A 24,781-nucleotide genomic window follows, 5' to 3' on the forward strand; every position below is an offset into this window, starting at 1 on the left:
CTTGAGTGTCAGAGGGAGCTGTGCGAGCCTGCTGCTGCTGTAAGCAGAGGAAGGCGCCAAAATACAGCTGGTCCCGCTCTGTGGTAGCTCTGCCCCCCTCATGGCGCCAGAGCTACAGAGTTTTTTATACTAGCAATGTCTCCTAAAATGCTTAAAAACATCACACAAGTGCTAATTTAAGCCACCGCTAGCCAATGTACATAGGGGACTACAGCAGGTCCCCCCAGGAGGGTTCCATATGCCTCCCCTGCGTGTCAGCCGCACCTTGAACCGGGGCCCCCGGTTTGTACTCACCACTGTAGTCACATTCAGGCTAGTGTTAGGGGGTGTGCGGTGTGCTGCGATTGCGACGGCCAAGGCGCAGTGCCCCGCTGAACAAACAACCTCTCAGGAAGGTGGTCCTGCAGCGGGGAAGCAGCTCTGACACCACGCAAGGCTGGTGACTGTCCCCCACCCTAACTCCCAGGATCATTCCTAGAAATAAAAACCTCTGGGTTGGTTCCAAAGTGACTTTGGAAGGTTCAGAATCCAACCATGACTCTCGAGAAGTCGTGTTGTGAGAACAATGGACTGCAGCAGCTTCTCCTTGGACGATGCTTTTATCAGCCGATCGTTCAGATATGGAATGATGTTCACACCCTGCTTGCGGAGGAGAACCATCATTTCTGCCATCACCTTGGTAAACACCATTGGTGCTGTGGAGAGGCCGAATGGCAGGGCCTGGAACTGGAGATGACAGTCCAGCAATGCGAAACGGAGATAAGCCTGATGCGGCAGCCAGATCAGAATGTGGAGGTACGCATCCTTGATAGCCAGGGATACCAGGAATACCCCCTCTTCCAGACCTGATATCACCGTCCTGAGAGACTCCCTCTTGAACTTGAACTCTTTTAGAAAGGGGTTCAATGATTTTAGGTTCAGAATGGGCCTGACCGAACCATCCGGTTTCGGTACCACGAAAAGGTTCAAATAGTAAACTTTGTTCTGCATGTGAGGTGGTACCGGCACAATGACCTGTGCCTCCACCAGTTTTTGAACAGCATCTTGTAACAGTGCTGTCTGCCAACAGAGTTGTTAAGACTGATTTGAAAAAGCGATGAGGAGGGAGACTCTGAAATTCCAGCCTGTATCCCTGAGACACAATATCTACCACCCAGGGATCCAGGCCGGACGATACCCAGACATTACTGAAGTGTCTGAGTCTCGCTCCCACTGGCCCCACCTCCAGGCCGCGCAGTCCACCGTCATGCGGAGGACTTTGCCGTACCTGAAGCAGGCTTCTGTTCCTGGGAACCTGCAGCGGCAAGTTTCTTGGACTTAACCCGACCTCCCCTAAAGAAGGTATTGGACGTCCTGGTCTTTCTAGGCTTGTTAGGCCGAAAGGACTGCGTTGCAGATGAGGAGAAAGATTTATTCGGAGCAGGTGCTGCTGAGGGAAGAAACTGAGACTTACCCGCATAAGCCGTGAATATCCACGCGTCTAGAGCTTCCCCAAAAAGAGCCTGACCTGTGTAGGGTAGGGACTCCACACTTTTCCTGGATTCCGAGTCGGCCGACCACTGGCGCAGCCACAGTCCCTGATGAGCTGAAACAGACATGGAAGATATTCCCGCAGCCATGGAACCCAGGTCCTTCATGGACTCTACCATAAAACCTGCTGAATCATGTAGGTTGCGTGAATACAATGCAATGTCATCCCGGTCCATCTTATCCAAATCCTCAAGTAAGGCAGCCGACCACTTTACGATCGCCTTTACAATCCATGCAGTAGCAATAGTGGGACGTAATTGGCCCCTGAAGCAGTGTACATTGATTTAAGCGTATTATCAATTTTCCTATCAGCCGGCTCCTTTAAGGCGGTATATCCTGGAACAGGTAAAACCACCTTCTTTGAGAGTCTGGACACAGATGCGTCAACAATCGGCAGGTTTTCCCATTTTTTTCCTATCCTCCTCAGGGAAAGGAAACGCCACCTTGACCGTTTTAGGGAGCTGGAATTTTTTCTCAGGGTTTTCCCATGCTTTTTCAAATATAGCATTCAATTCCTTTGACGCAGGGAAGGTTAGCGAGGTTTTTTATTTTCAGTGAAAAAGGCCTCCTCAACCTGCCCAAGTGTGGTATTATTAACATTCAACACATCCCTGATAGCCTCTATCAACAATTGCACCCCCTTTGCAAGAGATGCGGACCCCCTCAACACATCCCCATCACCGCTAGTGGTGTCAGAATCGGTATCCATGTTGTCTTATGTAAAATGCACAAGCGCACGTTCGTGGGGGTATATAGTGGGGCGTCCTGAGGTACCAGAAACAGGCCATACTGCCATAGAGCTCTGTAATACCTGGGTTGCAGATTCATTACTTGCAACCCTGTCAGAAATCTGAGAAATCCAAGTTTTGATAGAGGAAATCCACTCAGGTTCCATTGCTGGTATCTGTGCTAAACCAGTGCTATCCTGATTACATGGAATGGGCTCATCCTGGGAGGATAAATCTTCTGTAGCATATGACAGAGTGTCCCTGGACATAGCTAAAGGAGACCACCAAACACTCCACACACACACACACACACACACACACACACACACACACACACACACGTGGGGGCAGACAGAGTTTCCCCCTTAAGAATGGCAAGAGAGACACAGAGATTGGAGCCAACCCACACAAAGCGCTTTTTAGCAAAGGGAGACCCCTTGTCAGCGCTGACTGTGCTCCTTAATAGAACACAGTCTAATTACAGCCTCCCCTCCCTTCTACAACCCCCTGGTACAGTGTACAGCCTGAGTTGCTGTGGAGGTACCTGTTCTTCCTCTCAGCGCTGTGCAGGCAGCAAAATGGCGCTGGAATGCTGCGGGGTCCGCTCTGAGGATAAGCTCCGCCCCCTTAATGGCGCTGTCTTCCCGCTCTTCAAGGATTATTCTGGCCTGAGGTAAATGTGCTGGCTGAGATCCGCGGACCCCAACAGACTTCTGGACCAGTGTGGAGGTAAGCGCTGGCCCAGGGCGCCCCTCACAGCGCCGCACCAGGAGCGCAGTTGATACTGCGCTCCCTCCCCGTTGCCGCCATCTTCACACCAGCCCTCCGCTTTCTATGGGGGTCGTTGACCCACTCACCATATCTTCAGGGGTTGGCGGCATGCTGCTGGGGCGAGCGGTCTCCTGTGGCGGAGAGCGATCCGACCCCTCTGGAGCTCAGTGTCCAGTCAGCGGAGTCAGTGGCTCAGACCCTGCAGGGCGGACACTGCTCTCCCCCTTAGTCCCTCACTGCAGGAAGGCTGTTGCCAGCAGCCTCCCTGTAAAAAAATAAACTCTAAATAAACTGTACTAGAAAAGCTCTGTAGAGCTCCCCTAGCTGTGACCGGCTCCACCGGGCACATTTTCTAAACAGAGTCTGGTAGGAGGGGCATAGAGGGAGGAGCCAGCCCACACTCTCAAACTTTTAAAGTGTCAATGGCTCCTGGTGGACACGTCTATACCCCATGGTACTAATGTGGACCCCAGCATCCTCTAGGACGTAAGGTTTTTTTTTTTAAATAAAATTGGATAACTGTAAGTAAATGTTCTTAGCCTAACTCAATATAATTCTTGCATGTATTTGGAAAAATATATTAAGTTGTTAATTCAATATTTTACAAATGTAAAATTAAGCGATATTGTAAAAATTCACTGTAAAGTAGGAGTGTAAAATTAGTTACTGAAATTGCAAATACATTACACAGTGCGAGATCAAAGGGCTGTGTATTCTTACCCAAACGATCTTTCAGAGACGCTTTGTATAAAGCCTTGAAATCCTCTAACGAGCTGGTCTCCTCGCTGCCCTGACTGATGAAGCGTGTTCGGAAATCCTGCATGCAGGCGCATAGGCACTGCTCGTCACCCAACCTTATAGTGGACATGCCGGCTCTCCTGAATGGGGTTTATCTGCTCTGAAACATACAGAAGCATGGAAGCTTATTGTTACCCTTTCTTATCCTCAAGCATGAACAATTACTACACTAGCTAAAAGCCTGTCACAATGACGGACACCAGGGCCAGATTATATTAGGAGGGTGGTTGCTACTCAAACAGGAGCTGCTGGGTTCCTGGAAGTCCTGCTGCTGGGAGACAGGTCTCTGTCATGCTGAGTGTGTGTGTCAGGCACATGAGGTGAGGTAAATGGCTCAGAAGCATAGTACCAGAGCCAGATTTACAAGCAATATATGAGCCCAAGGTTACATGTGGGCATTGTACACAGGTGAAGCGTATATACATGTCGGCATTATACACGGGTGTAGCCGACTATATTGAAAAGAAAATCTATATCTCTCTCTACTGTCCATATTTGCTCCTACCACTCCACTCTCCCTAGTACCTATCTAACCCAACCCCTCCCCCTATCTGCCCCTACCTCTTCTCTCTCCCCAGTCCCTATCTGGACCAACTCCTCCCCCCACTCACCCCCCTATGACCTATCTGCCTCTACCTCTTCTCTCTCCCCAGTCCCTATCTGGACTAACCCTCCTGCCCACTTTCTTTCTCCCCCAGTCCCTATTTGCCCCTAACTAGGGAGGCCAATCCCGGGATCGGCAGGATCCTGGGATTTAGGGCCAAAAATGGCCGTGATTCAATCCAGACATTGGAAGGTCCAAAAATTGGGGATTGAGGGATCAACATTGAGCATCCACAGGACGCTCAGACGCTGCCCGGCTTCCTCCTTTCCGGCTTCCCAGTGCAGCGCGAGGTCACGCTGCGCCGCCGCCGCCGGGGGAGAGATACTGTGGAGTTTCCCACCCGCATGTGGTATATGGTTAGTTATGTGGGTGGGGCGAGTTAAAAGCCAATCCCGGGTATTCCAGGATTGGCTTCCCTAACCCACTCTCCATCCCCAGTCCCTATCTGCTCCTACACCCACTCTCTCCGTATGCAGCAAGTGTGAAACAGATCATATCAGCAGCAGGTTAGGAGGCTGCAACATCTCCCTGCAGTTTCTTTTTCAATTTGAGCTGTGTCAGCTTCCAGCACACAAAGAAATAAAGTCTGATTGGCGGCATCTAGTGGCCGGCAGTGCACATAACAGAGGTGAGGAGCAGACTTGGCTTTTATTATATAGGATAGAATTTTTTTTTTTTACTGTGAGGCATCAATATCTGTTCTCTAGAGCAGGGGTGGCCAAAATACAGTCTGTAGGCCGCAATTTGTGCCAACTTGTTGCCTCTCTCGCCTACACAGGCTGCATGGGGCCTGTTCCTCCAAGCTGCCTCAAAACTGTAGGACAGTATTTTAAGTGGCACAGCTGCTGGCTACCTGGAAGCCAAAGCAGGGTCACACGAGATTGTGTAGGTGTGCTGGTGGCTGGGGAAAGACTTGTGGGCACATCACATGACCTCTGCATTTGGGCTAGGTCAGTCGCACTGTCAGTGTGGTCTAGTGAGGAGGTAAGTGTGCTCTAGTGAGGAGGTAAGTGTGCAGTCCCAACTCTCTGCCTGGGCTTCAGCAGTAGTGATAAAAAAAAAAGGGGAATCCTGATGGGCCTATTTAGATTATAAGAGGCACGTAGGAAGTGTACTTGTGTGTGTGGGGGGGATGCTTACAAAATTGTGTAAATTCAGGGTGAGATCAGGGCAGAGACATGCGGTGCCATTGCAATAAAGGAAACTCGCACCCTTCACCCGTAATTGGATTGACCCCCCTATTTTTAAAGTCATTTGGAATACACGTCACAGAATTAGTCCACAATTTACCAGCAATCTTGCTCCTTCTTACTAGCATGTTAGTGCTTGAAGATCCCTCCTTATTTAGTTACAGTATGTCAGAGTACTACCTCCACAAATGACTTCCAGATCCTTCACTCCTCTTATTAGTATCAATGGTGATACGCTCAACAGTAAACGAAAAAAAAAAAAGAAGACACAACACAGCAGTAGTGCAATACTTTTCAATAAAGGTTACATTTATTTTTACAGACCGCAACTGGTGGAATTCCTTGGGAATGCTTGCTTTAGGGTGCAAAATGTCTACCCTAACCAGGTGGTACGATGGGAGAGGAACACACAGGTCCTGGAAACCAGTTGTCGCAAACCTGGATCAGCGCTGAAGTGTAAATGTAATAGCCATAGGCAAGGAGAATGACTGCAGCCAGGATCGCTTAGTTCAAGGATGCAGTGCAATGCGGTCCTCTGCGTCATGCTGGGACATGGCACATAGGCAAGTACCGGCACTGGGTTGTGATGTTTAAACACAGAAAGAGGTTTCATAAACTGGATTTCATGTGAAGTGTATGTAACAAAATGTCCAGCTGGGCTGTGCCAACTTCCCCCTATATACTGAGTGACTGATTAGTGTTCAGTGCCCAGCAACAAAAGAGTTAAAACAAGATGGTGGGGGCTGTGTAACTGGAAGAGAATAACTATGATCTAAGCCTTAGCAGGACAAAGCTCAGGAGACCCTCCCGCCCAAGTTACTAATACCCCTTTTACACTCGCAAAAATATCCTGGGATATTGCACTTGAATGCGCATCATCCCTGGATATTGCTCAGTGTGAAAGGGTACAGGGACAATTTCCCGGGACGAGCATCCCGGGATTTCATCCCAGGTCTCGACCAGGCTTGAATCTGGGACCGTCCCGGGAAGCAGTGTAGTATGAAAGGGGTCAGTCCCGGGATTCTCTACCCGGGACTGTTAAAAGGCCTCGGATTGGAGCTTCTTGGGCTCTGTAAAGATGATGTCATCTTTCAGAGCCCAGGGGAGCGTCCTGGATGCATATGTAATGACATACATATGCATTCGCAGGGATATCCCGGGATCAGTGTAAATGGGGCTGTCCCGGGTCGATCCCAGGTCTTAGTGCAGTGTGAAAGGGGTCAGTCCCGGGAATGCATCCCGGAAGTGACCCGGCTGTGTGAGTGTTAAAGGGGTATAACCTAGGTCAGAGAGACCCCCACCCTAGTTACTAACATAGGACAGAGAGACCCCCACCCTAGTTACTAACATAGGACAGAGACCCCCACCCTAGTTACTAACCTAGGACAGAGAGACCCCCACCCTAGTTACTAACATAGGACAGAGAGACCCCCACCCTAGTTACTAACATAGGACAGAGAGACCCCCACCCTAGTTACTAACATAGGACAGAGAGACCCCCACCCTAGTTACTAACATAGGACAGAGAGACCCCCACCCTAGTTACTAACATAGGACAGAGAGACCCCACCCTAGTTACTAACATAGGACAGAGAGACCCCCACCCTAGTTACTAACATAGGACAGAGAGACCCCCACCCTAGTTACTAACATAGGACAGAGAGACCCCCACCCTAGTTACTAACATAGGACAGAGAGACCCGCACCCTAGTTACTAACATAGGACAGGCAGACCCCCATCCTAGTTACTAACATTGGACAGACAGACCCCCATCCTAGTTACTAACGTAGGACAGACAGACCCCCACCCTAGTTACTAACGTAGGACAGACTCCCACCCTAGTTACTAACGTAGGACAGACAGACCCCCACCCTAGTTACTAACGTAGGACAGACAGACCCCCACCCTAGTTACTAACGTAGGATAGAACGAACATCCCCCCAAGTTGCTAACATAGGACAGAGACCCCCAAGTTACTAGGACAGGGAACCTAATGAAGCAGCACGGAACCTCCCACCCATGAATGTGGCCTCCTGGGACTATAATCTACATTGATCCTTCCCCGTTACTCACGTCAGATCTCCGGCTAAGGATCATTCGCCCGCACCCTGCCCGATCTCATACAATTTTGAAAGTTGCCGCGCAGCTTGTTCAATCAATGACGTCCCTCAGCCTAGCAGATCAAACACCTATCTGTAATCGTAACGTCGAATTCAGGATGCAGAAACGTGTCCGCCATCTTTGTTACTGGCATAATCCTACTCGTGCAGTCGGCATAGCCATTTATTTCCTTCTAATGTTGAACAACGTCGTGCAAATAAAATTACACATGTAATTGTGTAAAGACAATAGACCGACGAGACTGAGCAACCAAAATTTTGTCGACTCAAAAAAAAACAACAACTGTCAGCACGTCTAGGCAATGTATTGCCCTTGTTGCTCTGACGCTAACGTCTGCGTTCCAAAGACCGGAAATGACGTTACCGAGATGATGGCGGAAGTGTGCACATGTGCCACTGCTTAGCACTGACTGAGTATCTGATCTGTTGTGGGTGAGTGTCTTATAATGTGTTGTAGAAACTTGGCCTGTTAAATATGCAGAAACGCTTAATAAAAATGTAACGTTAATGTGCTAAATCCAAAGAGATGTCAGGCGTTAGTTTGGCATATATAGTTTACATACTGTATGTCTGGAGAGAGAGTAGAGCGCACACAGCATCAGGGTACAGGCTACCGGGTACAGTGAGAGCTCATTGGACGGGAAAAATACAGAATATGTGCATGTTTGCGTGCCGCAACCTACTTACACGTTACTGCACGCAGGCAGATTTTGATGTACTAATAATTACAGTTGAAATTATCAAATAAACAGTAATACGATTCTGTTTGTTTTAATACTGTTTGTGCTTGGGGTATTAGGACTTAGGGATATGCTGCCACTAAACGGTTTCAGTCCTTGATTGCAATTGTGTGTTGTATCTTTGTGCATTTGGGGATTGCAGTGGGATGAGGGATGGAGATTGGACGTAATGATAAGTGCGGTGAGGTAAATGGCTGGGGAGGCACACATGCGAATGGGCCTGAATGCTTGGAGCCTATCTCACCGTAACTTTTTCCTCACTAAGCTACAAGTGTCCATTGAGTCTCCTACCTGTATCCCGGTGTCTTCTCCTGCTGCTGCTGACTGAGCTCTGACTACAGTGCACTTCCTGGTCACATGACACATCCAAGTGTCCATCAGTGCACAAGGCATGCCTTTATTAGCTCCCTTTCTGTGCAGGGTTACTGCCCATGGTGTGGCCCTGCCCCGAGCTCTGCAAAGCAGTGTCTGACTGTAGAACCGAGGCAGTGCCGTTGCTGCCTCATTTCTCGTCTCCCTGCAGCTCCAGGGATCTCCACAAAGCTGGCGAGTGTTAGGTATAAAAAGGATTACAATAAACAAAGAAGATGTTTATGGGGGTAATTCAGACCTGATAGTAGATGTGCGAAAAAACGTACATCTGCGATCAAATTCCTTGACATACATGTGGACGTCCAGCACAGGGCAAGTCCACCCGCATGCCTAATCCAGCCCCCCCCCCCCCCCCAGCAGACATGTCAAAGCATCGCACGGCGGCGATGCTTTCGCATGTTTTGAGTAGCTCTCTGCCTATGCAACCTAGCTGCGAACGCAGATAACTACCCACCATGTTAAGGGTTGCAGCGGCTGCGTGTGATGCCACGCAGCTGCTGCGATCCGCCCCAGAAACCCTTAAACAGAGTGTCTACGTTCCTGCCCCCATCCAGGTCTTAAACTGCGTTCTGAAGAGAGTGCAGTTTAGGACTTTGCACATATGCATATCGGTGTACACGCATGCGCAGATGTGCAAAAACTCACTTCATAGCGATTTTTGCACATCAGTGACAGGGTCTGAGTTAGGCCCTATGTTATAACTATCTTTTTTTTGTATTCTAATCGTTTTTATATAAAATCTCAGGAGTATGACAAGGGAGGCTCTGCTTCTCCTGACTGCACGTCCCTGGTGCAGTGTGGTTCCTTTATCTTATTGCTATATTCTTATTAAAATACAAGACAAACTCCGGCGCTGAATTTAGTATATATATAAATGTGACTTTGCGTAAATACCTTAAATGTGGATATATAGTACCCTGTTGGGTACAATATCCCAGCGGTTGGAATCGTGACGCTTTTCAGTGAGTATTCTAACACGAACCGTTCCCTTCGGCAGCCTAATCCTAATGTTCCCTCCCGTAGCTTAACCCATCCCTAGGGGTAAATTTACTAAGATGGGAGTTCTATTTAAGATGGGAAGTTGCCCATAACAACCAATCAGATTCCAGGTATTATCTTCTAGAAGGGTCTAGATAAATCGGAAGTAGAATCTGATTGGTTGCTATGGGCAACATCCCATCTTAAATAGAACTCCCATCTTAGTAAATTTACCCCCTAGTGTCTAACCCTATAACTAACCCTAATACTCACCATTGAGATTGTGGTCGTCAGGGTTCAACTGCCTGGTTTGTGACCGCTGGTCTCTTGACTACATCCCCCTGTATGACCAACCTGGGTCATTCCATGTCAAATCAACACACTAATTTTACCTCACCAGCTCATATTTTTTATAAAATTTGGTATATGGAGAGTATATATATATGTAGTCTGAGAAAAATACAAATTATTATTTAAATATCTCATGCCGTTTCCAAAATATGGCTATGTAACATTTTAAAATTCTGTCAAAAACGCACATCCAGCGTATTTTCAAATCTCCATAGCAGCTCTCCTAACTAAGATAGAGAGGTGGGAGTGGTGTCATTTGACTGTGTTTTTGATGCCCTTTCCTATGATATACAACACAATAAACTATGGGCCCGATTCAGACCCGATCGCTGCTGTGCGTTTTTGCAGAGCAGGCGATCGGGTAATAACTGCGCATGCGTATGCACCGCAATGCGCTCGCACAGCAGACAACAACAAAGGGCGTCGCCTCTCAGCGACAGGATGGTGCGAAAATGTAATTTGCATGGGCGTTCGCAAGGTTATTGATAGGAAGAGGCCGTTTGTGGGTGGTAACTGACTGTTTACTGGGAGTGTTTGGAAAAACGCAGGCGTTCCCAAGTGTTTTCAGGGAGGGTCTGACGTCAGCTCCGGCCCCGATCAGCCCGTTCTCATCGCACTGTAGGAGTAAGTCCTGGGCTACGCACAGACTGCACACACTGAGGTGCAAACGGATTTGCAGCTGCCCGCATGCGATCGCACACTTGCACGGGTGAATTTCCACTCCCCCTTGGGTGGCGACTAGCCAATCGCAGGTCAGCAACATAAGCAGTCAGTCAACAATGTTAGCTGAAGATAGTTTGACAATGCCTCAGTGGTTTATAAAGTGTCATCAGGAGACGTGACCTAAATTCTTCCAGTTGGAGTTATAGGGTCGACGTTGCGTTAGACATCTATTAGAGGTTTCCATAGTACATCAGGCTTCCCTGAATAGAAGAATGATAGTGAGGGTCCAGCTGGATGAAGGAAGGTCACTTTTAAGTTGTCTTCATTCTTGTCCATCACATAAGCATTCTTGTTATATACAACGGATATCTAGCCATTTATTTGTGTCAACTGGAGTTTGTTTAGAGATTTTGTAACGAATACTGTAGATGATGTTGTAGCCTTAGAAAAGGTTTTCAGATATTTTCGATGTACTTGAATCAACAGGTATAAAAGCATGATACTGTTGTGTTCCCTGAATAGTTACTGACTAGCTGAAATGATCATTCTAAAATGTTTCAGACTCACTATAGTCTTCTTGCGTTGTGAACGTCACATTCATTCCAGATATATTTAGTACTGCCCATTCATAAAGTTATAACAAAATATAGTGTAGTTTGTTTTTTACATGCAAATATAACCCTGTGTGATGGAAAAAAAAGGGTGTGGTGAACAAGCACCTCCTGTATAGGATATCCACGTCCTGATGAAGGGAAACCAATACGCGTTGCCATCGGAGGGAAACCCTATGTGGCGTGTACTTGACTGCCTATGCCTGAGGACTGAGGACCGCCTATTTGGAGTGTAACTGGGACTCTTAACTGTGCGTTGGTCTGTATTTTACTCAGAAAATAACCATCTGGTAGGCGTACATACACATTGGGATGCTTTTCCCTTTTTTATATGTTTTTTAATGTGTAATGTTTAAAGTGTGTGTTTTATTAAAACTTTTTTTCAAACTATATCACACTACACAACATATGTGTCTTTTTCCATACAAATCTGGGGATTCTTTGAAATGGAACCAGCAATAAAGGGGATTCATTTTCCTGCTGCTTGCCTTGGAAAATGTTCATGCTCCATAACCTCATTTTATTGGGGGTACTAGTAAGGTAACCATATCTCCACAAGGGGTGTGCTCATTGATTGGTTGCGGATTTCTATCTCCTAATATTGGGGGTCATTCCGACCTGATCGCACGCTAGCTATTTTTTGCAGCGCTGCTATCAGGTCAAAACTCTGCAAAACTGCGCATGTGTATGCACCGCAATGAGCAGGCGCGTCGTACGGGTACAAATTGGAACGTTCCTGGTCGATGGATTTAACAAAGAATCCATTCGCACAGCCGATCGCAAGAAGATTGACAGAAAGAAGGCGTTTGTGGGTGTCAACTGACCATTTTCTGGGAGTGGTTGGAAAAACGCAGGCGTGTCCAAGCGTTTGCAGGGTGGGTGTCTGACGTCAATTCCGGTCCCGGACAGGCTGAAGCGATCGCAGCGGCTGAGAAAGTTCAGACCTACTCAGAAACTGCACAAAACTTTTTTTGTAGTGCTCGGCTGCACAAGCGTTCGCACACTTGCAAAGCGAAAATACACTCCTAGGCGGCGACTATCTGTTTGCAGCGCTACAAAAAAATAGCTAGCGAGCGATCAACTCGGAATGACCCCCTTGAGGTAATACCTAAGGTAATTGAATTATTAAGAGTGGTCTTCAGGAGGTGCACCCTTTTTTTCATCATCTGAACACAGGGTTATATTTGCATGTTAAGAAACAAACTACACTATGTTTTGTTATTTTTCTTTTTTTAACTAAGGGACATTATGGAAAGAGAGGAGCGCCATCTCCAATGACAACCTTTGGACTTTGTGTTTGAAGATTGATATCTTTTTCATTGGAGGCTGCTCCGTTTTTTTGTTTTTTTGTTAAGGAGCGCTGTAATAAGTACTATTTTTCTTTTATTGTACACTGCTAACCCGGGCTGGCTAGGCACGAGTAGCACAATAAAAAAACAACAACAATTGAATTGCACCCCGTTATCTCCCAGGAGATTGGTCACTAGAGTGCCGTAAAAGCAATTGAATTTCCCCCCCATTGTGTTTTTATTATGTTATGTTTTAATTTTTCTTTTAATTGATTCGCCTTTTCAAGTGTTTGCATTTATAATCTGACTAGTGCCAACAGCCTGGTTAAATGTATTTCTCTAACGTCCTAAGTGGATGCTGGGGACTCCGTAAGGACCATGGGGAATAGCGGCTCCGCAGGAGACTGGGCACATCTAAAGAAAGCTTTAGGACTAACTGGTGTGCACTGGCTCCTCCCCCTATGACCCTCCTCCAAGCCTCAGTTAGATTTCTGTGCCCGACGAGAAGGGTGCACACTAGGGGCTCTCCTGAGCTTCTTAGTGAAAGTTTTAGTTTAGGTTTGTTATTTTCAGTGAGACCTGCTGGCAACAGGCTCACTGCATCGAGGGACTAAGGGGAGAAGAAGCGAACTCACCTGCGTGCAGAGTGGATTGGGCTTCTTGGCTACTGGACATTAGCTCCAGAGGGACGATCACAGGTCCAGCCTGGATGGGTCCCGGAGCCGCGCCGCCGGCCCCCTTACAGAGCCAGAAGAGCGAAGAGGTCCGGAAAAATCGGCGGCAGAAGACATTCCTGTCTTCAATAAGGTAGCGCACAGCACTGCAGCTGTGCGCAATTGCTCTCAGCACACTTCATACTCCGGTCACTGAGGGTGCAGGGCGCTGGGCGGGGCGCCCTGAGACGCAATAAAACATGACAGAAATACCTAAAAATACATCACATATAGCTCCTGGGCTATATGGATGCATTTAACCCCTGCCAGAATATACGAAAAACCGGGAGATAAGGCCGCCGAAAAGGGGGCGGAGCCTATCTCCTCAGCACACTGGCGCCATTTTCTCTCACAGCTCAGTTGGAGGGAAGCTCCCTGGCTCTTCCCTGCAGTCACTACACTACAGAAAAAAGAGAGGGGGGCACTAATTAGGCGCAGTATTAAAACATACAGCAGCTATAAGGGGAAAAACACTTATATAAGGTTATCCCTGTATATATATAGCGCTCTGGTGTGTGCTGGCATACTCTCCCTCTGTCTCCCCAAAGGGCTAGTGGGGTCCTGTCCTCTATCAGAGCATTCCCTGTGTGTGTGCTGTGTGTCGGTACGTTTGTGTCGACATGTATGAGGAGAAAAATGATGTGGAGACGGAGCAGAGTGTCTGTAACAGTGATGTCACCCCCTAGGGGGTCGACACCTGAGTGGATGTACTGTTGAAAATTACGTGACAGTGTCAGCTATATATAAAAAAAAACAGTGGTTGACATGAGACAGCCGGCTACTCAGCTTGTGCCTGTCCAGACGTCTCATAGGCCGTCAGGGGCTCTAAAGCGGCCGTTACCTCAGATGGCAGATACAGACGCCGACACGGATACTGACTCCTGTGTCGACGGTGAAGAGACAACCGTGATTTCCAGTAGGGCCACACGTTACATGATTGAGACAATGGAAAATGTTTTTATACATTTCTGATAATACGAGTACCACCAAAAAGGGGTATTATGTTCGGTGAGGGAAAAACTACCTGTAGTTTTCCTGAATCTGAGAAATAAAATGAGGTGTGTGATGATGCGTGGGTTTCCCCCCGATAACAATTGATAATTTCTTAAAAAGTATTGGCTGCATACCCTTTCCCGCCAGAGGTTAGGGTGCGTTGGGAAACACCCCCTAGGGGGGATAAGGCGCTCACACGCTTGTAAGAACAAGGGCTCTACCCTCTCATGAGATGGCCGCCCTTAAGGATCCTGCTGATAGAAAGCAGGAGGGTATCCAAAAAGGTATTTACACACATACTGGTGTTATACTGCGACCAGCTATCGCCTCAGCCTGGAGGTGCAGTGCTGGGTTGGCATGGTCGGATTCCCTGACTGGAAATATTGATATCCTAGATAAGGATAGTATATTATTGCCTATAGAGCATTTAAAAGATGCATTTCTATATATGCATGATGCACAGCGGAATAATTGCCGACTGGCATCAAGTATAAGTGCGTTGTCCAATTCTACCAGTAAAATGGTCAGGTGATGCGGATTCCAAACGGCATTTGGAAGTATTGCCTTTGAAAGGGGACATTTGGGGTCGGTCTTTTAGACCTGGTGGCCACGGCAACAGCTGGGAAATCCACGTTTGTACCCCAGGTCGCCTCTCAAGGGGCCCGTTCTCAATGAATTTCAGTGCGCAGTGGGCTCACTCGCAAGTAGACCCCTGGATCCTTCAGGTAATATCTCAGGGGTACATATTGGAATTCGAGACGTCTCCCCCTCGCCGTTTCCAAAAGTCGGCTTTACCGACGTCTCCCTCTGACAGGGAGGCAGTTTTGGAAGCCATTCACAAGCTGTATTCCCAGCAGGTGATAATCAAGGTACACCTCCTGCAACAGGGAACGGGGTATTATTCCACACTATTGTGGTACCGAAGCCAGACGGCTCGGTGAGACCGATTCTAAATCTAAAATCTTTGAACACTTACATACAGAGGTTCAAATTCAAGATTGAGTCACTCAGAGCAGTGATTGCGAACCTGGAAGAAGGGGACTACATGATGTCTCGGGACATCAAGGATGCTTACCTTCATGTCAAAATTTACCCTTCTCACCAAGGGTACCTCAGGTTATGGTACAGAACTGTCACTATCAGTTCAGACGCTGCCGTAGGGATGGTCCACGGCACCCCGGGTCTTTACCAAGGTAATGGACGAAATGATATCCCTTCGAAGGAAGGGAATTTTAGTTATCCCTTACTTGGACGATTCCCTGATAAGGGTAAGATCCAGGGAACAGTTGGAGGTCGGTGTAGCACTATCTCAGGTAGTGTTGCGGCAGCACGATTGGATTCTCAATATTCCAAAATCGCAGCTGGTTCCGACGACTTGTCTTCTGTTTCCTAGGGATGATCCTGGACACAGTCCAGAAAAAAGGTGTTTCTCCCGGAAGAGAAAGCCAGGGAGTTATCCGAGCTAATCAGGAACCTCCTAAAACCGAACCAAGTCTCAGTGCATCAATGCACAAGGGTTCTGGGTAAAAATGGTGGCTTCCTACGAAGAAATCCCATTCGTTAGATTCCACGCAAGAACTTTCCAGTGGAACCTACTGGACAAATGGTCCGGGTCGCATTTTCAGATGCATCAGCGGATAACCCTGTCACCAAGGACAAGGGTATCCATCCTGTGGTGGTTGCAGAGTGCTCATCTTCTAGAGGGCCGCAGATTCGGCATTCAGGACTGGGTCCTGGTGACCACGGATGCCAGCCTGCGAGGCTGGGGAGCAGTCACACAGGGAAGGAATATCCAGGGCTTAGGGTCAAGCCTGGATACATCACTTCACATAAATATCCTGAAGCTAAGGGCCATTTACAATGCTCTAAGCTTAGCGAGACCTCTGCTTCAAGGTCAGCCGGTGTTGATCCAGTCGGACAACATCATGGCAGTCACCCACGTAAACAGACAGGGTGGCACAAGAAGCAGGAGGGCAATGGCAGAAGCTGCAAGGATTCTTCGCTGGGCGGAAAATCATGTGATAGCACTGTCAACAGTATTCATTCCGGGAGTGGACAACTGGGAAGCAGACTTCCTCAGCACGACCTCCACCCGGGAGAGTGGGGACTTCACCCAGAAGTCGTCCACATGATTAAAAAACTCGACAGGTATTGCGCCAGGTCAAGAGACCCTCAGGCAATAGTTGTAGACGCTCTGGTAACACCGTGGGTGTACCAGTCAGTGTATGTGTTCCCTCCTCTGCCTCTCATACCCAAGGTACTGAGATTGATAAGATGGAGAGGAGAAAGCACTATATTCGTGGCTCCGGATTGGCCAAGAAGGACTTGGTAACCGGAACTTCAAGAGAGGCTCACGGAGGATCCGTGGCCTCTACCTCTAAGAAGGGACCTGCTCCAGCAAGGACCCTGTCTGTTCCAAGACTTACCGCGGCTGCGTTTGACGGCATGGCGGTTGAACACCGGATCCTGAAGGAAAAAAGGCATTCCGGATGAAGTCATCCCTATCCTGATCAAAAGCCAGGAAGGATGTAACCGCAAAAACATTATCACCGCAATTGGCGAAAATATGTTGCGTAGTGCGAGGCCAGTAAGGCCCGACGGAGGAAATTCAACTGGGTCGATTCCTACATTTCCTGCAAACAGGAGTGTCTATGGGCCTGAAATTGGGGTCCATTAAGGTTCAGATTTCGGCCCTGTCAATTTTCTTCCAAAAAAGAACTAGCTTCAGTCCCTGAAGTTTAGACGTTTGTAAAAGGGGTACTGCATATACAGCCTCCTTTTGTGCCTCCAGTGGCAATTTGGGATCTCAATGTAGTTTGGGTTCCAAAAGTCACATTGGTTTGAACCACTTAAATCTGTGGAGTTAAAATATCTCACATGGAAAGTGGTCATGCTGTTGGCCCTGGCCTGGGCCAGGCGCGTGTCAGAATTGGCGGCTTTATCCTGTAAAAGCCCTTATCTGATTTTTCCATTCGGACAGGGCGGAATTGAGGACTCGTCCTCAGTTTCTCCCTAAGGTGGTTCCAGCGTTTTCACCTGAACCAACCTATTGTGGTGCCTGCGGCTACTAGGGACTTGGAGGAATCCAAGTTGCTGGATGTTGTCAGGGCCCTGAAAATATGTTTCCAGGACGGCTGGAGTCAGGAAATCTGACTCGCTGTTTATCCTGTATGCACCCAACATGCTGGGTGCTCCTGCTTCTAAGCAGACTATTGCTCGTTGGATTTGTAGTACAATTCAGCTTGCACATTCTGTGGCAGGCCTGCCACAGCTAAAATCTGTAAAAGCCCGTTCCACAAGGAAAGTGGGCTCATCTTGGGCGGCTGCCCGAGGGGTCTCGGCTTTACAACTTTGCCGAGCAGCTACTTGGTCAGGGGCAAACACGTTTGCTAAATTCTACAAATTTGATACCCTGGCTGAGGAGGACCTGGAGTTCTCTCATTCGGTGCTGCAGAGTCATCCGCACTCTCCCGCCCGTTTGGGAGCTTTGGTATAATCCCCATGGTCCTTACGGAGTCCCCAGCATCCACTTAGGACGTTAGAGAAAATAAGAATTTACTTACCGATAATTCTATTTCTCATAGTCCGTAGTGGATGCTGGGCGCCCATCCCAAGTGCGGATTGTCTGCAATACTTGTACATAGTTATTGTTACAAAAATCGGGTTATTATTGTTGGGAGCCATCTTTTCAGAGTCTCCTCTGTTATCATACTGTTAACTGGGTTCAGATCACAAGTTATACGGTGTGATTGGTGTGGCTGGTATGAGTCTTACCCGGGATTCAAAATCCTTCCTTATTGTGTACGCTCGTCCGGGCACAGTATCCTAACTGAGGCTTGGAGGAGGGTCATAGGGGGAGGAGCCAGTGCACACCAGTTAGTCCTAAAGCTTTCTTTAGATGTGCCCAGTCTCCTGCGGAGCCGCTATTCCCCATGGTCCTTACGGAGTCCCCAGCATCCACTACGGACTATGAGAAATAGAATTATCGGTAAGTAAATTCTTATTTTTATGTTGCTTTATTAAATTGGTCATTGTCTGTTATAGGAAATGGTGAGTTCCAAGGCATATTTGTATTTTATATACTGAGTCATTTGAAATAAAGACATTTATTTAAATCTTCTTGTGTGTGCAGCTCACGTAAAGTTAGTTGTTCACTAGACAGACAAAGTTCTGGTTATGCTAAGTACTATTTTCCCACATTTATAAGGTGTTTATGCAAAGTCACATTTATATTTACTAAAGTCAGCGCTGGAGAATATCTTGTATTTTTTAGCATCTTTGGGAAGTTTTTGTTTATCTACTCGACTGCAGTCTTTAGATGCTCTGGTACCAGCCAATTCTGCATTGATCCTATATTCTTAATATATCGGTTATCCTGTGTCACACTCTTGGTGAGTAACGTTAAGTGGTCTATGGCTAAATTGCTGCTGTGGGAACAGCTGGGTAACAAAAGTGATAGACAGGGAATGTTCCTGCTTTTTAGCTTTTACAAGAGCTATTTTTGCAAAAGTAGTGGAGTTGGAATCTACTTGTGTACAGTCTTGCTTTGTGTCGATAGGCTCAGTCTTACTTCCAGGACTCTGGTCCCCCCAAGTTGCCATTACTTTGATTCTTTCAGGATAGTCATGTCTGAGCGCTGTTGGCTGGAGTGACGTCCGGTGGTGTGCAGGTGATATCAGATCCTACATGTTTCATCCTTTGTAAGAACTTCATCAGGGATATGTTGCAATCTATAATACTGCAACTGATATTGGGCAGTTCACCTGATATTGCAGGGTGTGTAGGAAAAAAGAAAATGCCACACCAATATGCGCATCATTACGTGAACAGCCTTGGCTGCTCCAAATGTGTTCTCTCCATTTAGCCTGTCATGCTGCAATTGAACTCTGGTTCTGTCACTCCACTATAGCCCTTATTAATTGTTTTTCCCTCTTGCTAGATGTCCAGATAGAAAGTCAAGATGCTGTCACGGCCAAAGCCTGGGGAGTCCGAAGAAGACATCTTGAACTTCCAAAACCAATTTCTTGCTGCTCGGGCCTCTGCAGCGGCAACGGTTGTTAAGAAAGCAGATAAGAGAAAGGGAGAGGACAAGCATACAGCTGGAGGAGCAGAACAAAGAGATGTTGTGTCGCTTCATGGTAAAGATGGATATGTAGTACATAGTATGAACATAACAGAATGGGGAGCTTGGTGAATCCTCCTGATCTAGCCTATAGTTCTTCTTCCTTTACTCCGTTCTTTTTCATTTTGGTTGGAGGAATCAGCACACTGCTAAGATGGGCGTGTGTTTAAACGTCTACAAGAATGATGTGACAGAGAATGAAACATTTGTTGAATCAAAACAAATGTTACTTTTGTGCAAGCACCCTTGCCGTGTTACCAGTAGTTAAAGAAATACTGGTGCATGAGCCAATCGCCTAATTTCAGTGTTCAGATGTCTCTAATACACCTTTCTCTTACGTCCTAGGGGATACTGGGAATCCATTTAGTACCATGGGGTATAGACGGGTCCACTAAGAGCCATGGGCACTATAGAAGTTTGATTGTGTGTGCTGTCTCCTCCCTCTATGCTCCTCCCACCAGACTCAGTTTAGAAAATGTGCCCAGAGGAGCCGGTCACGTCTCTGGAAGCTCCTGAAGAGTTTTCTGCATTTATTTTCTAAGTTTGTTATTTTCAGACAGGACTGGATGACACCAGCCTGCCTGCTTCGTGGAACTTAGGGGGGAGAACGGGCCAACCACACTAAGGGTTAATGGTCACGTTCCCCACTGACAGGACGCAAGCTCCTGAGGGAACTATTCGCAAGCCCCAACACGGCAAGCGTACATTCCAGCAGCAGTCCACCAACCCATACAGAGCCAGAAGAAAGAAGAGTGGTGAGTACTAAACCAGCGTCCCAGTTAGCGTGTGGCCGTCCATTATGACGGCATGAGGGCACAGAGACGCACGGCTTCTACGCGGGGCGGACTGAGTCTTCTGACTAAGTAAACTGTTGTGTACACAGTACCCAGACTGGCAACACAGCCATAAAAGGAGTCTGTCTCCATTTTATGCACTTAGACACATAAGCTAGTATAAAGAAAAGCGGGAAGAATGTGTGCCATTGAAGGGGCGGGGCTTCACTATGAGCGGACCCAGCGGCTCACAAGCGCTATTTTCCCTACTGCAGCTGACACAGACGCTGACTGACAGGGACGCGCAGTTCCACCGGAAAGCCTCCAGTTTACCTCAGCGGTACCAGGGGGTCATAGCAGGGGGGGAGCAATTACTAGTGTACTAAGTCCCTAATCTAGGTACTTAGTCTGCGACCCGGCTAACCTTGGCATTAGCGATAAGGGCGCCGTGTGCTGGTTCTATACTCTCTCTGTGTCTCTCTGGAAGGGCTCTTTGTTGGTTAATTGTGCATTTAACATTTTTCCTGTGTGTGTGCTGTCACTACTGCAGTATGGCAGACAAAGAGTGTGTTTCATGTAAGGCAGAGTGTTCCTCTTCTCCAGGGGGTTCACTAGTGTGTAGTATCCCTTCCCAGGCTAGTGGGGAATGATTTCCTCCATTTCTACAAAATTATCTCGTAATGAGAAAGAGACGCAATACTTAAGGCAGTCTATGGTTGAGTTTATTAAAAAGGACTCAGTACACAGACCAGCGTCTCAGTCCTCTAACATTTGTCCGCAGAAACGTACCTTGGCCCATATACTGCATTCTGACTCTGATGATGAAGGGTCAGAAAGGGAGGAAGGTGTGGTGGGCACAGAGATAGTGGAGGGTATTCTGTCGCAGGGTGTACAGGCTCTCATAGATGCTATCACAGTAGTTCTAAATATCCCTGTTAATGTGACAGGTGAGAGTGAGGAATCTTATTTTAATATTAAGAAAAAATCCTCAGCCACTTTTCCTGTGTCAAAGGAACTTTGGGGATCATTCAGACCTGATCGCATGCTACCTTTTTTCGCAGTGCTGCGATTAGGTCAAAAGCGCGCGTGCGTATGCACTGCAATGCGCAGGCATGTTGCTCGGGTACAAAGTGGATCGTTGCTGTGTGATGGGTTTTACGAAGAATCCATTCGCACAGCCGATTGCAAGAAGATTGACAGAAAGAAGGCGTTTGTGGGTGTCAACTGACCGTTTTCTGGGAGTGGTTGGAAAAACGCAGGCGTGTCCAAGCGTTTGCAGGGCGGGTGTCTGACGTCAATTCCGGTCACGGACAGGCTGAACTGATTGTAGCAGCTGAATAAATCCTGGGGATACTCAAAAACTGCAAAAGATCTTTTTGTACTGCTCCGCTACACATGCGTTCGCACACTTGCACAGCAAAAATACACTCCCCTGTAGTCAGCGACTATCTGATCGCAGCGCTGCAAAAAACTGCTAGCAAGCGATCAGGTCTGTGTCACGATCCGGGTATCTGGACGCCATTTCTTACCCATCAGATGCCTCCTAAGGCTGGCTCAGCGCTCCAGGACCGGATCCCATCTGTTATCCTAATGTTCACATTCCTGCATCCTCTCCTGTCTCTCTGAGACGCTGTCACAGTAACGCCTTATTACATCTGGCATGGCGTCTCCCGCGGCCTCCGCCGCCGTCCCTGAGCTTCTGCATGCAGAGTGTCAGAGTGGCGATTACGTCAGCCGTGGCCTCCGCTGTGTCCGCGTGGTTGGATGTGCACTTGTCAGCCTGGCGTCTCCTGTCTCCAGTGGCCGGCGCCGCCATTACTGTTTTCATTACCACATGGATTACAAACCAAACTTCCCTCCAAGTGTCTGCATGGGCGCAGCCATCTTGGATTCTGTCAGCTGATCATTTCCTCCAATCTGTTGTCAGTATTGTTAATCTGCATAATTGCCTGGCCAATCCCTTCCTTGCTGCAGGTATAAATACACTGTGCCTGAGCAAGGAAGGCGTCAGTGCTTTGGTTGTCAAACCTAGTTCCTGTTTGTCTCTCTCCTGTGATTGTCTTCCAGGTTCCAGCTCCTGTCTCAAGACTTCCACCATAGAGACCCGCACCAGCATTCCACCTGCGGTGTAGCCTGACTCTCCAATCCATTGTGGATTCATCTGTTTCCAGCTACAACATTACCTGCTTCCAGCTCAGCTTCCAGCAGAGTACAGCTTCCCTTAAAGGGCCGGTGTCCTTTCTACACTTTACCACTCTCCACCGGTATTATTATTTCTCCGCTCTCAAGTTCTACATTTCAGTTCATATTTCATCGCTCCCAAGTTCATTTATTATTTAACTGGTTCCAGCCAGTATCCACTCCGTGCTAACAACAGTCTGGTTCCAGCCAGTATCCACAGCAGCTGTTTTACCTTCAGCAACCCAGCTTTTCCTGGAACACCAGCTGGCACAATCCTGGGTTATCTCCATTGCTACAGTCGGGCCTGGTAAGGACTTTCCATCTAGAAGATCATAAGAACTATCTCACACTACCAGTGCCCTGTGGCTCCTGCCATCCTGTAGTACCCAGGAACTGTATTTATTATTTGCTGACTTTTACGTTTTCTTTTACTGCTGCTGTGTTGCGGAGTTGTCATAATAAACATCATTGACTTTTATCCAAGTTGTCATGGTCACGCCTTCGGGCAGTTATTATTCATGTTACTTACATGTCCAGGGGTCTGATACAACCTCCCAGGTTCCGGTACATCTCAGCCCCTACAACTGAGGCTGCCTCCCGTCAGCTCAGGCCCTCGGTTGTGACAGTAAGCACTGACCTAATGAATCCAGCCGGAGACCAGGATCAAGCGGCCAGGCCGATGCAAGAACTGGCAGCCCGACTAGAACATCAGGAGGCTGCACAGGGCCACATCATCCGCTGTCTCCAGGATCTCTCTACTCGGCTGGATGGGATTCAGACAACTCTCCGTGGATCAGGCGCATCTGGTGCGTCAACCACAGTGACTCCAGCTATAACCCCACCCACCTTACCCATTTCTGCTCCACGTCTTCATCTTCCAACGCCAGCAAAATTTGACGGATCTCCAAGATTCTGCAGGGGATTTCTCAACCAGTGTGAGATTCAGTTTGAGCTACAATCTGGCAATTTTCCCAGTGACCGTACAAAAATTGCCTACATCATCTCTCTTCTCAGTGGCTCCGCCCTTGACTGGGCATCACCGTTATGGGAGAGGTCCGACACCCTGCTATCTTCTTACACTGCATTCGTGTCAACATTCAGGCGCATCTTCGACGAGCCAGGCCGGGTAACCTCAGCTTCATCCGAGATTCTCCGTTTACGCCAGGGGTCACGTACTGTAGGACAATATCTGATACAGTTCCAGATCCTGGCATCCGAACTGGCATGGAACGACGAGGCCCTGTATGCTGCATTCTGGCATGGCTTATCTGAGCTTATTAAAGATGAGTTAGCTACCAGAGACTTACCTTCTAAGTTAGATGAGCTAATCTCACTCTGCACGAAAGTTGATTTACGTTTCAGAGAGAGAGCAACTGAGCGTGGAAGATCATCTGCTCCAAAATCTTCTGCTCCTCCTCCTCGTCAACTGTCACCATCTAAAGATGAGCCCATGCAAATTGGCCGTTCCCGTTTAACTCCTGCTGAGCGCCGAAGACGTCTCTCTGAGTCTCTTTGTCTTTACTGTGCAGCTCCGTCTCACACCATCAATGCCTGTCCCGAACGTCCGGGAAAACTCCAAACCCTAGCTCGCCCAGGAGAGGGCCGGCTAGGAGTAATGATCTCCTCTCCATCTCCTCATGATTGTAATCTCCCAGTCTCGCTTCAAGTTGCTCAACGTTATCGGAACGTCATTGCTCTCCTTGATTCCGGAGCAGCTGGGAACTTTATTACTGAAGCCTATGTTAAACGGTGGTCCCTACCCACCGAGAGACTTCCTTCCTCCTTTTCCTTAACTGCCGTGGATGGCAGTAAAATTTTTGATACTGTTATTGCTCTAAGGACTCTACCAGTTCGTCTGAGAGTGGGAGTTCTTCATTCCGAACTTATTTCACTTTTAGTGATTCCAAGAGCCACACATCCTGTGGTCCTGGGCCTTCCATGGCTCCGTCTTCACAATCCTACAATTGATTGGACGACTACGCAAATCCTGGCATGGGGTTCCTCCTGTGCAGAGACATGTTTGTTTAAAGTATTGCCTGTCTGTTCTTCCTCCCCCAGGTCGTCTGATGTTCCACCTCCTCCATATCAAGATTTCACGGATGTGTTCAGTAAAGCTTCTGCTGATATCCTTCCTCCTCATAGAGAATGGGACTGCCCGATTGATCTCGTTCCAGGGAAGGTTCCACCTCGAGGCCGAACTTATCCGTTGTCTCTGCCTGAGATGCATTCTATGGAGGAATACATTAAAGAGAA

The 24,781-nt window shown here is 47.8% G+C and overlaps 2 protein-coding genes across 5 annotated transcripts in view; one reads left to right on the top strand and one right to left on the bottom strand.

Moving 5' to 3' along the window:
* Positions 1-8,793, bottom strand: part of SPC25 (SPC25 component of NDC80 kinetochore complex) — a 31,991-nt gene extending 23,198 nt beyond the window's left edge. The window contains exons 1-2 of one of the 3 annotated variants that reach the window (XM_063947925.1): positions 8,774-8,793; positions 3,750-3,927 (exon numbers count right to left, since the gene is read on the bottom strand). In XM_063947925.1, the coding sequence (XP_063803995.1) occupies positions 3,750-3,897 (148 nt within the window). In that variant the 5' untranslated portion in view covers positions 3,898-3,927; positions 8,774-8,793. Of the gene's footprint in view, positions 1-3,749; positions 3,928-7,695; positions 8,015-8,773 lie in introns of those variants that run through there. The other 2 variants (XM_063947924.1, XM_063947923.1) reach the window with 2 other exon arrangements.
* Positions 8,067-24,781, top strand: part of RPAP1 (RNA polymerase II associated protein 1) — a 210,377-nt gene continuing 193,662 nt past the window's right edge. For both annotated transcript variants that reach the window (XM_063947921.1, XM_063947922.1), the window contains exons 1-2: positions 8,067-8,174; positions 19,392-19,590. In XM_063947921.1, coding sequence (XP_063803991.1) covers positions 19,413-19,590 — 178 coding nt within the window. In that variant the 5' untranslated portion in view covers positions 8,067-8,174; positions 19,392-19,412. The remainder of the gene's footprint in view (positions 8,175-19,391; positions 19,591-24,781) is intronic.

The sequence above is a fragment of the Pseudophryne corroboree genome, chromosome 12, assembly GCF_028390025.1.
Source record: "Pseudophryne corroboree isolate aPseCor3 chromosome 12, aPseCor3.hap2, whole genome shotgun sequence".
Lineage (NCBI taxonomy): Eukaryota > Metazoa > Chordata > Amphibia > Anura > Myobatrachidae > Pseudophryne > Pseudophryne corroboree.